Here is a 14,884-nt window from a genome sequence, read left to right as displayed (position 1 = left end):
TGTGTGTGTGTGCGCGTGTGTCTGTGCGCGCGAGCCAAATTGAGCCTGCGACCCGCACTTTGTTACTGGTTCGGGCGAAGGTGTCACTCCGGTTGTGGCCAGCAAATAAATAAGTAAAACGTAGCCCGGGAACACTACACACACACACCACACACCACACACAACACACCACACACAAGACACCACAGCGGGGCTTCATGGTAAACGAGCCACTGCCCACCAACTTAATGTAGCTCCGGGCGCATGGACTGTCAAACGAAATACATGGACGCGATCAGATTGAGGAGCACTACCAGCGATCCACATCGGTGAACACGAGGGGAAAATGCAGTTCTGCCCGTTGCGACCGATTTTTCATCCTGCCACAGCGAAACATCCCGGGAAGGCAGAGCGCAAGTCGCGTGCAGACGACGAAGTATCAGCACGGACGCTGCTGTGAGTGCTTCATTTGTTCCAAGGTGTTTGAAAAAAATATAAATTTTACGATGTCGACTTTATTTTTTTTATCGTCTTAGGACGATTTGTCTACGGGGGTTGGTAGGTCACACAGAGACTGTCTTGGGGGTAAGGCGCACACATGAGGTCAGGAGTTGACCGGTAGGTTGCAATAAAGCGAATCGGTGGCTTATAAACAACGCACATTTCCCCGGCATTTATTTTGGGATTTTATACATAAGGCACACGCCAGCAAACCAATATTCCTGGACGTTGATGCGCTTGCTGTGTGTCCCAGGTGAGTGGTGACTGCTTGCCTAGTTATACGTGTTTATTTACTTTGTTTATTTCGCCTGTTTACCCATAAAGGCGTCACTGAGTCTCATGGATGGTACTGACAAGTTTAAGTTTTTCAGTGTGGGGGGGGGCGGGCAGGGATTGCTACTCCCACTGAGTAATTTGCGAGAAATGTGCATTTGAAAATTTGGACAACGACGCCGGCACACGAGGGCCTCCTCTTGAACACGACGTCACGGGATCTCTAACGTCCACTGTGAATCAGACCGCGCGCGTATTTTTGTTGCGGTTATTTTCGTACGGTTTTTTAAAACTGTCGTTTAAATCGCGCGTGGTCACAGGGATTCGAACCTTGAACGTGTGTCCCCTGGAAAATATATCACCACCTTTTTTATTATCCCCTCCATGATGAATTGATCAAACGTCCCAACAAGGCACGTCCTGAAAGTGAGCATTGAGATTCAGGGAATATTTTTTTTTTACGGACAAATTGGGTTATTTGTGAATGGTGCAAATTATGCACGGATTCTGTTGTAGCGGAATGCTTCACCCACACTCGACTTGAATGAATGCGTACCCCGCAGTTTGTCGATCAGCAGGTCGGTCGCATGTGGGTGGAGTTACGTGTGGGTACCCCCACCTCTTCAAAGACATCTGTGCCACGCACGTATGTGCGTTGAACTTCTTTCGCGCCGTACGTAACCAACCGCGCTAATTGGAGGTGCGGGATAAGGGCCAACAAACTTAACACGAAATGCAGTTCAGCGTGGAAGAGTCGTCCATAATACCCACTAGGTGTCCTTCTGCCAGCAGTGACATTGCCAATTAAATGCAGGGCTGCACCTTTATATTTTAGATGATGCCACCCAGCATTCGAGGATACTTTGAAAAGCACCACCGTCCATCACTCGATTGGGTAACGCCACTTAGTTTTTTGCATTGATTCAGGTTCAGTAAGAGAATAAAGTGGGAATATAAGTGGGTTAGTGTGATTTCATTAAATCTGCATTGATGTTTCGGCGCCACCAAATTGATTGTCCTTTATTTAACCGGTTGAGTGTTGTCTCTTCATCGTTCGCTATTGCTTAGATTTTCGAATGTGTTCTCTTACCCCTTCTGCTCATAATTTTTTTTTATTCTCCCGGGTCTCCGTACAAAAAAAAACTCGCTTAAATAACAATATCAATAAATGTTGTTTTTTTCTTTTCCCTGCAGCGTGGTGCTAGGACAGAGTGTGAATGAAACAAACACGGTCAGTCCGATACGCTGCGTTCTCCACATGGGTGCAGGAACCAACGAGTCAAATTCACGAGGACAGTCAACTGTGGTAGTTAGCGGTAGAAGACTGGCAAAGTGGTCCATAGCGGCAAGCGAATAACTGGAGTGAATTGGCGAGTGCTGGGATGTAAGGATGCGTTGCTGATATCAGAATGTTGCTAAGGTTGACTTATATCCACAGCGTCTGCTGTATCTGCAAAGAAATTGTATGAAAAGTCACGTGTTTGTTCGTCACCATTTCATCCCGTGATATTAATGGGCTCATGACTCATATTCAGTCAGGCAATGCCATTATTTTAAAAAGTTTGCGACATCAAATGACAACGTGATCTCCTGCTCCAATGAGCATCCGAAGGGAAAACACCGTTAACTCTTCCCCACAAAGTGATACTCGTTTTATCAACCCCGGGGGGGATGATGGCCTGAGTCAACCCACCAATCAGGATCTGAACTCTCAACCTGCCTACTACGAGCCGGGCACTCTTCCACGGAGCGTCCCCGTCAGTAAGACGCGCTGGGTCTAAATAAATAAAACAGTTTCGATGTAAAGCTTTCGTGACTGCAGGTATTCATCTTCTTGGTTCTTTCGGTAAAGTCACGTAGAAGGGAAATAATAAAATAATAAAAATAAAACAATCAAATAATTCTCACGACGTTTCGGCCATAACGCAAGCAGCCGTCCTCAGGTGAAGACCAGGTCTGTCGGGGAGACAGCGTCATTCAGACGTCATTCAGACGCTGTCTCCCCGACAGCCCTGTTCTTCACCTGAGGACGGCTGCTTGCGTTGTGGCCGAAACGTCGTGAGAATTATTTTATGTTTTATTTTTTATCATTTCATTATTTCCCTTCTACGTGACTTTACCGAAAGAACCAAGAAAATAAAACAGTGTTTCTACTCATGTGTGTGCCAATCAAGCAGAGGGTGCCAAGGTCTGTCTCGGTTTGATTAACTTTCCCATGTGTTCGGTTATTAACTGCCACCATGTCCAGGGTTTGTGAGCAGAGGACATTTATTTTTATTTTTTTGGCTATTGGGTTCCATTGTGTTACCCAACTGTTCCTTGGACTTTTGCTGATGCTCGGGTTTCTTGGAAGCTGATGTGCGCCCCTGTACGTGTTTGTGTGCGCGCGCGCATCGGAAGTTGCTTAACCCTTGTCCTTCACCTCGTTGTCCTTTTTTGCATCTTATTTTTTAACGTCTCTTTCGTTTTTCTTATTTTTCCCGACGATCGTGTAAACCTTCCAGTCTGTTCTGTTTTGTTTCGTCGTGTAAGGTGGTATTGAGATGCCGTGGCATTTAAGCGCTATGCACATGCAAATCCTTGTCCGTATACACGAGGGGAAACTAGTTGTGGTATGTGATGAATGTGGCACCAAGTCTGCCAAAATGTCCAACGATGGAATTTTCTCCAACACGTATATTACCGTAGAATGTCATTACTTTTACCCTTCGCTGCCTTCACGTCTCGGACAATCCATCGGCGGCGGTTCCCCACGATTATTCCAATTAACCCCGAGTCGCCTTCGATAATAAAACAATTTTGCACAGTCGTTTGTGATATCGCATGTACCCCCCCCCTTCTCCCCACCCCCACACCTTCAGTATGAGTGGTTTCTAATTAAGGCCATCATTGTGGCAACACAACCGACGTGAAAATAAGCAGGTACAAAATGGGCCCTTTTTTCTTTGTCTGTAAACGCCTACACGCGTACGCAAAGTGACCGACTGTAAGGGGCAGCATTATAGAGACGTGCACAGGCCGGGAAGACACTCCCCCCATCACCGTTACTGACGGCAGTCGGGCTTAGCGATCGACTATTAAGGGCCGGCACGACACACGAAGAGGTGGTGGTGTGGACCACGGCAACTGGCACCTGACTACCTTTGTGCAAATTGCCATGGAGAGACAGAATGTTAATGCGGCACTTTCTCTCATCGCTTGGTGCGTGTGTTGAACTTCTTTCGCACCGTACGTAGCCAACCGTGCTTATCGGAGGTGTACGGAGGAAGGACGACAAACTGAACACAACAACAAGCAGCGGTTCTAAAGAAACGAGTGACTACTCTCTCTGTGTGATTGATTGTGTAGATTTACTATCCCCCGTGTCAACTCAACCAGGGGCAGCTTTGGTTGGCTCGGGAGGCTCTCAAGTTGAAAGGTGAAGAAGTCACGAGGGCCAGTGTTGTGCATCCCACCGCATCTCGCCATCACTTCCTTCCTTCTGCCAAATCCAACAGCAGTCACACAGTCAACTTTCCACCATCATGGATGGCCGGTTCTTACAGCCTCCCGTTTTTAACACATTCCTGCGGAGGGAGCTGGTAGGAACGTTGGGTTGCTCGGTCAATGGCCAGGGTCAACTGCGGCGTGGTGTATTCCGCAAATATGCCCGACTGTTCGGGTGGGCACAAGCCGGCGTGAATAGGTTAAACGTTGTGTTTTATAAGGGCAACACGGGGTGACCAGCCCCTCCCCACCCAGCCCCTCCCCACCCTCCCCTCCCCACCCAGCCCCTCCCCACCCTCCCCTCTCCACCCAGCCCCACCCCTCCCATTTTTGGATGCACGACGGATGGACACAATAATCCCCTGTGGGCTGGTGGAACCAGGTGGTTCCTACCAGTAAAATACGATATTATTAAACCGCTTGTTTACCCAGGTCCTGCCAAGATTTGGCAGTAGGGGGCGATGTTTTTTAGGTATAATCCCAATTTACAAATGTGCAGGTACAATGTTTAGCTTGAGAACGTTTGGCCAATACCAGTTACATTGCACGGGGTAGGGTTTTTTGTGTTGCTATTGGAGGCATCTGGAAAACCCGTAGGAAATATACGTAGAATGTACAGGCAGATCACACAACCTCCACACCAAAAAGCAGCTGAGTCGGGAATCGAACCGAGGTGTGTCTTGTTGTGAGGCATAAGTGTTACCATGCACCCCTATACAGTACTCCCTCAGTGCCCTTAGAATCACCACAGATTGCACCGAGTGTACAGTACGTGCATACGGCATTTACGCGTGTCGGTAACATCCACGCACGTACTGATGTGGCCAAGTTCAGTTTGTAAGCACCTATTCAGACAGAGCTGGTACACGAGGATGCGTTGTCGGCTTCTGTCTCTAGGACAAGTGCTGCCGTAGAACGCACTGCAGCAATAAGTCAGTCTAAGGGAAGCGCAAACCAAGGTTGGCACTTTCATAAGTAGTATATTTCGGATTAGATTGTGCACGGATTATGCCCGTTTCTAAATATAACCATTCAACCACCTGACTGTAAATAAAAAAAATTGAGTAGTCACGTGGGCAAATGTGGCAATTGAGTTTGTTTATCGGTGAAACTTTGGAGGAATTTTGCAAAGGCAATGGAGAAATAATGTATGCGACGTTTCGCTGGAGATTCCCATTCAGCATCATCAAGTTATATTCTTGGGTTTTTTCGGTAAAGTCACGTAGGTAAAACATCAAAATTAATAAAAAATAAAATAAAACAAAAATCACGACGTTTCGGAGGCAACACAAGTCTCCGTCATCAGGTGGGACCGTCACAGCCGGATTAGCTGCATCAAGTGAGGCAATGATTCAAGATGTAATCCCTTAACAAGCAAGTTGAGGGGGAGGAGAGGAGAGCATCATCAAGGTTACAACCACCCAGTCACCAGGTTAACAACTACCAGCCACCCACTGGTTGTGTTTGGGGCCATCGCAACTCAAACTGAACTTGCATCGAGGCTCACCATTGGAGCAGTCTCCCTCATGGGTGTGTAAAGAAACGTAACTTGCACGCGTATACTCTCTGCGTGGCTGGTCGTGCAACGTAGCTGTTATTTCTTTCCCCAATCACAATTAATCGACATCACGCCCACGACCAGGAACGAGGTTTCCTGCGATTAATCCTATACCCACTTCCACCAAGAAATCCCGTAGCCAGATGTGGCAAATGTGGCCTACGTAATCGGAATTACAATCTGATGCTCTCATTCTTCAAACGAATTCGATTAGCCCCATCTGGCGTGTTGACTTTGGCTGGAAACAAAAAATGGATCGGCATTCCACCAATGCCCTTTTCTCTTCTCCTACTCCGCCCACCCTCCCACTCAAGCCCAACTCGAGTCCATGGAGTCTTTTTGTTCTGCCTCTCCCTCCATCCCCTTTTGCAAATGTGCATCATCACTGTCAAAACAATCGAAATTCGGAACGTCCATGCCCTCCTGCAAGCACGCTGCATCTACAGCGCTCTGCTGGATTCTGTCTGGATGAAGTCGTTTATTTTATTGGTCGATCGAATAGAAATAAGTCACATTCGTTGTCCAGACGCACCCTTGTCAACACGAGTGTCCGTAAATAGATTTCCAAAAACAACGTCAACGCTCGATTAAACGCGCACCACCTTTGTCCAAGTGCAACAGTGGGATGCGTTGCGACGCTTTGCTCACCGTGCAATAAGCCCGGCATGAAAGAAAAAAAAAGTTCAAATGCAAAGGTGCAGCGGCTTTCAAATGCCTCGCTTGTCATCATAAAATTATCTACGACTTTGGCACGTCGTCGTCATGGGATTTCTCAGACACCGACTCGGGGGCTGTACAACGGGGAGATGGTAGCCGCGTGTTTGCGACATCAACGCTGACTCGACTCTGCCAGTCTCCTCGCCGCGCGATCCGACAGCGTCCCGGCTTCTGTCCGCGCTCGGCCAAACGAGCGTTGGAGCGGCCGTTCCTCGGCGGTGGGCCCTGACCACAGCGGACCGACGACATTTCCCAGACACGTGGGACGATTCGTCGATGCCGTCCGTGACTCGAACGCTCAAAAACGGAAAAGGCGTAAATCGACGGCGGCGCTTCGTTGACGCCGATCAGTTCATGCCCCCCTTCTTAGATGTGGCGACCTTCTCGCATCACGATAGACAGGTTTGAGTCTGCTTTGAAAACCCATCTCTTTAAAGTGGCCTTGTCCTCTTTTAGTTGGGTCTGTTGGTTGGCCCTGGTTCTGTTATTGCTTCCTGCTTTCCATGAGTTGGGTATTGGGATCCTAGGATGGAATTCGCATTATACATCTGAATTATTTTGACTTAAAACTTTCGTGACTGCAGAATTTTTTTTTCTATCTATCTACGTGAATTTACCGAAAGAACCAAGAATATCTGAATTATTATTATCCCGCATGTCGAAGTCGGGAAACCACCCAGCCCCCCCCCCCCCCCCCCTCAAAGCCAAATTCGGCGTAATCATGAGATGTATTTATACTGGAGGAATACAAAGAGCTATAAAGCAATTTTTTCACAACTGATTATAGCGATGACGTCACCAAGCCCCGCCCACACACCTCCCGTCCAGCGGCACAACGTGAGTTCAAAGGTGATAGTCTCTTCTATGGAGCAAGTACAGTGCACATTTATATTTACGCATTTTAACACCAAATAAAATACCTCTATTATGACCAACAGTAGTAATCACGTCCACGATATAGCATATCTAGATTTGATATAGCAAATGTTATCGACGCCAGAAAGATGATGGACTGAGCCGACCCCGCGCACTGGGATTTTAACTTGCAACCTTTTGACTGGGAGTCCACTAATGCTCTTACATTTAAGGATGCATTACAGGCGTAAGAGCGGGAGTCCAACTCAGTGGCAAGCCAGCTCAACCGCTGTGGGATGCAGACTAGCGCTGTTGCTCATCTGTATAGCGACGGGAAATCTGAATGAATCCGCGAGACAATTTATTTTTCGGCTTAGCCGATGCGAACCAATTCACGTGTGCACGATGGAACAATATGCCTACCAGCTCGTAAATAACACACGCGTACACACACACGCCCAATTGATTTTATGCTCAAATGAGCATTAAAGCGGTCATCTGTTTATAGACATTCCACATTCCTATGGCGGACGGGGGGGGGCGAGTTCATCCATGGGACAACCACTATTGACTTTCTCACAAAATTGTACTCTCGTTATCGACCCCCGGGGAAGGATGATGGGCTGAGTAAAAACCGCCGTCCAGGATTTGAACCCGTAACCCTCTGATTGGGTGCCGCTCGCTCCTCTCGCTGAGCCACTAAGCCCGTGGCTCCACGTGTAACAGTATATCTAGATATGCAGTACAGTATACGAGTTTAAACATAACGCAACACCAAACCTGCAGTATTAAATCACACACAAAAAAACGATGAAGTCTTTATTACGCATTAAGGAGAATGACTGTTGAATTAGCCTGAATACATAATTCCAACGGGAAAAAAAATAAAAAACGAGTTTATTTAAAGGTTTAGGTTCCTATTTGTGAAGTAATGTGCGCTCGGTGTGGTCAAATGCATTACATTGAATTTATAAGATGTGCATTACCTCTCCGTATACGTTTGGTAAATTGCGTGTGTGTGTGTATGTGCGCACGTTCCTATTCCTGCAGAAATGAGCGAATATTGACAAATGTGGTCTCGTAGGACAATGAAATTGGTTGGTTGGCCTTAGACCTTTGGCAGAATAAATTGATTGCATGGCAAGGTATGGAGCTAACAAACTTAAAATATTATGACGAAGCACTTCACATCCCATTACAGTGCCAATTTTGTGTAAATCAACCGATAATCAGAGCGGTTTAATTTTTATCTATTTTTTATCTTTGCCACATTCCAAGAGCCATCGCTGAACACTCCACATTAGCCTGGCGGGGTCAAGTCCATACATAAAACAATTTCTGTTCACTTTGCCACATTGTGGTACTCTCGATTTTATCGACCCCTGACAGGTAAATTGAACTCGCCACCTGAGCATAACGCCTGTTTGCTCATGTCGGAGATATAATAAGAAGAAAATAGCTGTTGTAATATCATGGATGCAAGAATGATAATAATAATAACTGTTGTCTAATTATATTTTTTTTAAACTCAGAGTGAGAGACCGATGGCCTTGTTTGGGGACGACAAGAGCTATGGAAGACGCACACGCACATACAGACACGTGTGTGTGTGTGCTGGCCAAGCAGAGCTAACATATTCACCAACAGGGGGCCTTTCTCCAGAGCCTCGTGGAATTATAAAAAGTCATATTTCTCCAACAACTATAAATTGCTTGGGCAATAGAGGACCGCGTATAAACGTGAGTGTGTGTGTGCGTGCGTGCGTTCGCGTGCGCGGCACTGCGTGTGCATTGTATACTGCTCGCCAGTAAGTAGCGTGCATTATGGAATAAGTGAGTGAATGAAGGGGATAGTTTGCTTATTTTTCATTATTTATTTCACGATGCGCTTTGCAATCCCTTAAACTCCGCCCTAACACGCCATTCTCTCTCCTCCCTCCTTCCCCCTCTCCCTCCCTTTTCTCTCTTATTCTCTCCAACCATACCATCCCATCCACCCGACACCACCACCCACTCAACCCCCCCCCCCCGCCTCATCATCCATCTCAGACAGCGGCGCCTGCCTTCATTCCCCATCCTTTCGCTCGCATTCCGATAAAAGCGATCCGGCGCTAGGCGCGAGGTGTCCTGCTAGAGCGTGATCGCGCACACACACTATCGTCTCCCACACACACACACAGTCGCACGCACACACACACACGCGTGCGCGCACATTCAATTGACAGACCGGGACGCACGCATGTGTAATAGTGATGATGATGATCGTTAGTAGTCGATGTGCTCCGATCAGCACCTTGGAGAGCGGCGCATATTGAGCACAGCATCGCAGCCGCTTCGCCCTCGGCGCGTGCTTTGGTTGTTGTTGTTGTTGTTCTCTTGTTGGTCCGAGGCGCTGCAAACACGGACGGTGGCGGTCCGTGGAGTGGACAGAGAGCAGCGCGGGCAAGGATCAGACTCCAAAGGAGCCAAGGTGGAGTGAGTGGCTGCGACGAGAGGAGAGGGAGCCGCGGCACAGAGACGGGACACGTCGCAAGGCAGGCGGCGAGAGGCGCGACGGCACGGAGAGGGGAGGAGGTCGGAGGCGAATCGGAAGACGCAGAGAGCCGAGAGGAGAAGGGAAACGCAGGCAGAATTCTGCGAAAGAATCTGCCCGCACTCAAGGATTGAGCTCCAGTTTCATCCAACACTTGTTTCGCAATTAGCGCAGCGGCAGCGGCAGCCCTCTGCTCTTCTCACTTTCTAAGCTGCAATCGAGAGTCGCTCGCCGAACACACAAAGAGAGAGAGAGAGATGGGACACTAGTGTAGCAAAGCACATCGCCTTGCTCTCCTTCCTGCAGGAGGAGATCTCGCTCTCTCGCTCTCTCGTCCGCACGGGGTCTGTGCGCCGACCACGACTCCAAGCCGCGCTCGCATTCAAGTCTCGCCTCGCCCCGCGCGTGTCACGGGTCCATTCTGGTTACTGCTGCTGCCGCTGCTGCCGCTGCTCCTGGCGCTCGCTGCTAGCGCCATGCTCTGTGGAGAGCGCGGGGCCCCGTGGGCGGGCGCCGGCCTCTTGTACGTCGCCTCGCTGAGTCTCCTCGCGGTCGCCGTCCTTTGCCAAGGGGCGCTCGCTCACGGCGGCGGCGGCGGCGGCGGAGGAGTGACGGCCCATCAACAGCGGCACGTCCGGGCAGGTGAGACGCGGAGGAGAGGTTCACACACCTGGGAGGGGGTGATTGAGTGGGGGGGGGGGCAAGCGTGGGGGGCTGTGGGGGGCAGGCAGAGCGTAGGGAACCCTCTCTGACCCCCTACCGCCCCCCCCCCCAAAAAAAGGGGGGCGATCGTGGGTGACTTTATTGCCACCTTCATGGCAGTCGCCTTATCAGATGTCCAGCTAGGTTGTGTTAATTGTGCAAAGGCAGGCTAATTGTGTTGCACGCCTATCTCGTCTGCACAATGAACGCGTGCGTTGTTGACAACAGCAATGCTCTGTAGACTGTCGGAGTCCAATGCCCTGCAGAGTACTGTACACTGTGTTGCGACGATGCGCTGAGATGTGTGTTGCGTGCGTCTTGGCACGGCTTCGCAAGGCGTGTAAGGCAAGAAGACCCTTTGATTGTTTGATCTTCGACGGTGTGTTTTGGTGATCGCGGCGGCTCTGCACGCCGGCCGTTTGACTTGCTCGGACTCGTGTGGCTACAACTCAATGATGCACTGCAGTATGCTTATATGTGAAGCCCTACAGCGGCTGCGTTGGGTTGTGTGAACGTGAATCGTCCGTGAGCGTATCGCCAGTTGCACAATGCGTGCTACAACAACAACAAAACTGCACTTGCGCTGCAGCACCAAGATTCGGCGCATGTATCAAGTTGCCGTGATAGATACACGATGATCACTTTCAAATTATACCAGGGGTATTTGCACGTGGCGAGTGTACACTGGTATGTACTGTACACGCATTGCACACGCATGAATGAGTGTTCCATATCGCCTGTGATTGAATGTGTGCACGGGGAGAGTGCGTGTTTGTCTATTGCTGTACGATCGCGTGCGCGCACTGACGACAAGCCTCCGTCGAAGTGGTCTCGCAGTCACAATGAAACCGACCCCGATACGAATTGTGAATCCACGCAAATGAGAACGCCGCAAATAGGTGTCCCCGTGTGTGCATGCCACGTGAATTGTGGAGTTTGTACGAACGTTACTGCGGTTTTGGTATTGCATGCGTGTCGGCAGACAAAACTTTGATGAAGATGCTGAACGTGAACAATTGATGAGCACGGCAAATGTGATGATAATGTATCAAAATTAATTCACCTCTAGAGGAGTATACCCATGTCCCTGCCTACAAGCAAGCTCGAGTGCACGGAAGAAAACGCACTCAAATACAGCGTGGCTGCTTTCAATCAGTCGGCGTGCGAATTTAACTGGGAATTGCTTCCTTAAAGAAGTGTTCATTTGAGACGATGTTGGTGGTGCAGAGTGGATAAAGGAGAGAGCGTAAATATTGGATCGTGACTCTATTGACGCCGGGAGAATTTACAGCTGAATGTATGCAACAAAAACAAAACAAAAAACACTGGCAATGCTCAGTGCAGTGTGCGACTCACTCTCGACTCATTGGTCAGTCTATATAATATTATAGACTGCACCGCACATGCACTGGTGTGTCTAGAACCAGACCTTTATTCATTGCACGTGATGGCGATACGATGTGGACTCAAACCACCTACATATTAAAGTCATAGTGTCCCTATGTTCATATGGCCATCGTTGACAGCACTGAGCCAATGGTTGGACATTCCACATTCCCATGCCATAGAGCAGTCCATCGATATCGCGCGGCTTAATATTCGCACCAAGCGCTCGTACTTAATTTAGCACTTCGAAGGGGCTACGATGATCTGGGTCATCGTCATTGCCACATCCGCGGAGGCCATCACTGAAATAAATTTTAGCATTAATGATGTGGCAAGTGAGATAGTGGCTTGGTGGTCTAAGGGTCACTGGCACGGATGTGTTCTTTGTAGTTTGCTTATCTAATTATGCCCTGGGCCGAACGTTGCATTCGATACACACACGAATTCTCATGTAATACCCGAACAATTGCTAACACGCCGTAACAAGCGCGAATCAAACCGTCAGCACAACATAAAACGCTGATCGTAATCAGCAAGCACTCGCCCGCAATGTACGAAATGCACCGCCGCTGGTATTTAATAATTTCTGGCTGCAAGGCATCGCAATGCCGGCCGTGTCAAAGTGAGCTCTCCGATTATGAAGGGGGGGGAAAAAACAACGCACTTATTTTCCCCCTGCAATCTGTCGACTCGAATGCTGGCGATGAGGGTAGGACGGAGGGGGGTGGGAGGTGTTAGTGGGTCACGTAGAGATGGAGCCAGGGCGACTCAATGCGAGACACTCACCCACCTGCAGCGTTAAAGAAGCCGGTGGTGCAGATGATACCTGCAGGGGGCAGTACAGCAAGTAGGTGTCTGCAGGCGACTGTGTCTATTCGTCAACGTTCCCATCGGATCTCTCCTAATGTGCATGGGTTTTCGACGGGGACTTGTTTTCATTTATTTTTTACACGCAACAACAATTAATCATTTGCATGCACTATCCACCCATGCGGTGCGAGTGAAATACTCAACACATTTGTCAATATATATAGTAGTTGACGTTTCGCGCGATGGGTCTAATTCATAGCAGAGAGAGAGATATTTATTGTGTCTTCTAACACATGTGAAGCCCACTATCCTCCCTGCATTGGTGCTTCTCTCTCTCTCTCTCGCTCTCTCTTCCTCTATGCACGATCTACATACTTATGATTTCCTTTTGGAGCAGTGTTATTAACCATTGCGTTGGGGTTTTGTGCGTGTGCACCACTGCCAAGGCAGTACCACAATAACACGCGATGTTTAGTTATGCATGCGGGGTATAGCAGGCTGCTGAAAAAATAGCCTTGAGACTCGGCGAGGCTATCTTGTGTGTAAAAAAAAACTCCCCACCAAATCATTGCAGTGGTCCCCTTGAAAAACATCTCACCACTTAATAACCTGGGTTCGATTCCTGACTAAAGCCAGTTAATGGCATCCGCCGTTGTCACTCTGTCACTATCATCATCATCATCATAAAACACGGTCAATTCACTGTTGGATGAAGCCCTCTTGTCGAGCCACCGTTATCTACCCGGCGATGTTGAAATCCGCCCAGTTCGTACCACACGAGCCGATTCAATCGCTCCATCTCCCTCCTGGCCGGCCCCTCCCCCGACCCCCGGGGATACGATCCTTCTCGGGTACGTTACGTGCTTTGACCGCCACTCCCTCGATATCGTGGAACCGTCAGCCATTTATTTATTTTTGTCTGCACGGTTACAATCAAAAGTCTTCAAAACCTGATGTCCAATCCACGCGTTCCTCCGTCCTGTCTCTCAATGTAATTCCAGGCGTGGATGTGTCGTCCCGCTGTTAAGGCTGCGTAAACGAGCAGCCTAGGCGAACGTACGAGCCAATCTCTGAAAAGGTGGGGCACAGAGTGGGTATACATCGTATTCAACAACATCGTTTAGCGTTTGACAGTGATATTTGAGCAGTTCTCGAGGTCATTCCTCGTCAACCCGCACTGACCAAGGTGGTGAAGTATGGTCAGACAACGGTCATGACGCACGCGGACTTCACCCAGCAGTGGAGAGCCGAAAGGGTTTTTTTTTTCATACTGTCAAAGCACACATATGGTGAAAACTTATCATGCAGATTATCATTTCTGTGGTGGACGTTCTTTCAGTACGGCAGGTAGGTGAGTAATCCATAATTACATATCATCCCCACATCGCATTTTCACACACCCTGACGAATGCAGCCTTTCACTCTGCACATCAAAATGCGTCCCGGGTTGATCCATATTCATGCACCGATTATTTGGTGAACAGGCTGCTGCTGATGATGCTTTGGCAGTGATGACATCGGTAAATAACACAGTGACCTTAAAAGGACAATATATATAATTGATAGGCGACGTTTCGGACAATGACCCTTCTTCACAGCACATTGCACATGACCTGGCCCACCTTCATAGCACATCAGGTGCTATGAAGGTGGGCCAGAAATTCCACCTCCTAGAAATGTTCTCCCCTTTTAAATCCACCGTAGTATTGACACGTTACATGGTTCTTCGTATCCATGCGCATGGCATTGATGCTGCAGCAGTGTCAGTGGCTCTTATAATTGGTGGAAACATTCCATGAACAACGCTTTGTGACTCTCATAAGTCAAACTGTTGGGGCAAGTGCTGTTAGCGAGCATTTATTGTGGCCGACACGGCACACGAGGTGGTGGGTGGCCAACACCACGCCCGGCCGCCTTTGTCTCCCTCGTGGCGATGTTCACACACCGCACAAAGTACTCATTTTATGCTGGGTCGACCTAAGGGAGGTCCAGGACCTGTCCTGATACAATAATCGTCACTGGTGCTGTGCGGATTTGTCGTTCAGCGCGCTAACCGCTCCACTACCGCTCCCCCCGCACATATAC

At 48.8% G+C, this 14,884-nt stretch overlaps 1 protein-coding gene across 2 annotated transcripts in view; it reads left to right on the top strand.

Annotated features, from left to right (window-relative positions):
• The first annotated feature begins 9,454 nt into the window (after positions 1 to 9,454).
• Positions 9,455 to 14,884, top strand: part of LOC133356806 (chemokine-like protein TAFA-1) — a 228,033-nt gene continuing 222,603 nt past the window's right edge. For both annotated transcript variants that reach the window (XR_009756898.1, XM_061574502.1), the window contains exon 1: positions 9,455 to 10,543. Coding sequence is in view for 1 of the 2 variants with exons in the window: in XM_061574502.1 (XP_061430486.1) it covers positions 10,378 to 10,543 (166 nt within the window). In the remaining variant the exon portion in view is untranslated. The remainder of the gene's footprint in view (positions 10,544 to 14,884) is intronic.

The sequence above is a fragment of the Lethenteron reissneri genome, chromosome 55 (genome assembly GCF_015708825.2).
Source record: "Lethenteron reissneri isolate LAM-NWPU_2019-01 chromosome 55, ASM1570882v1, whole genome shotgun sequence".
NCBI classification, from domain to species: domain Eukaryota; kingdom Metazoa; phylum Chordata; class Hyperoartia; order Petromyzontiformes; family Petromyzontidae; genus Lethenteron; species Lethenteron reissneri.
This window is presented reverse-complemented; position numbering and strand designations above follow the sequence as displayed.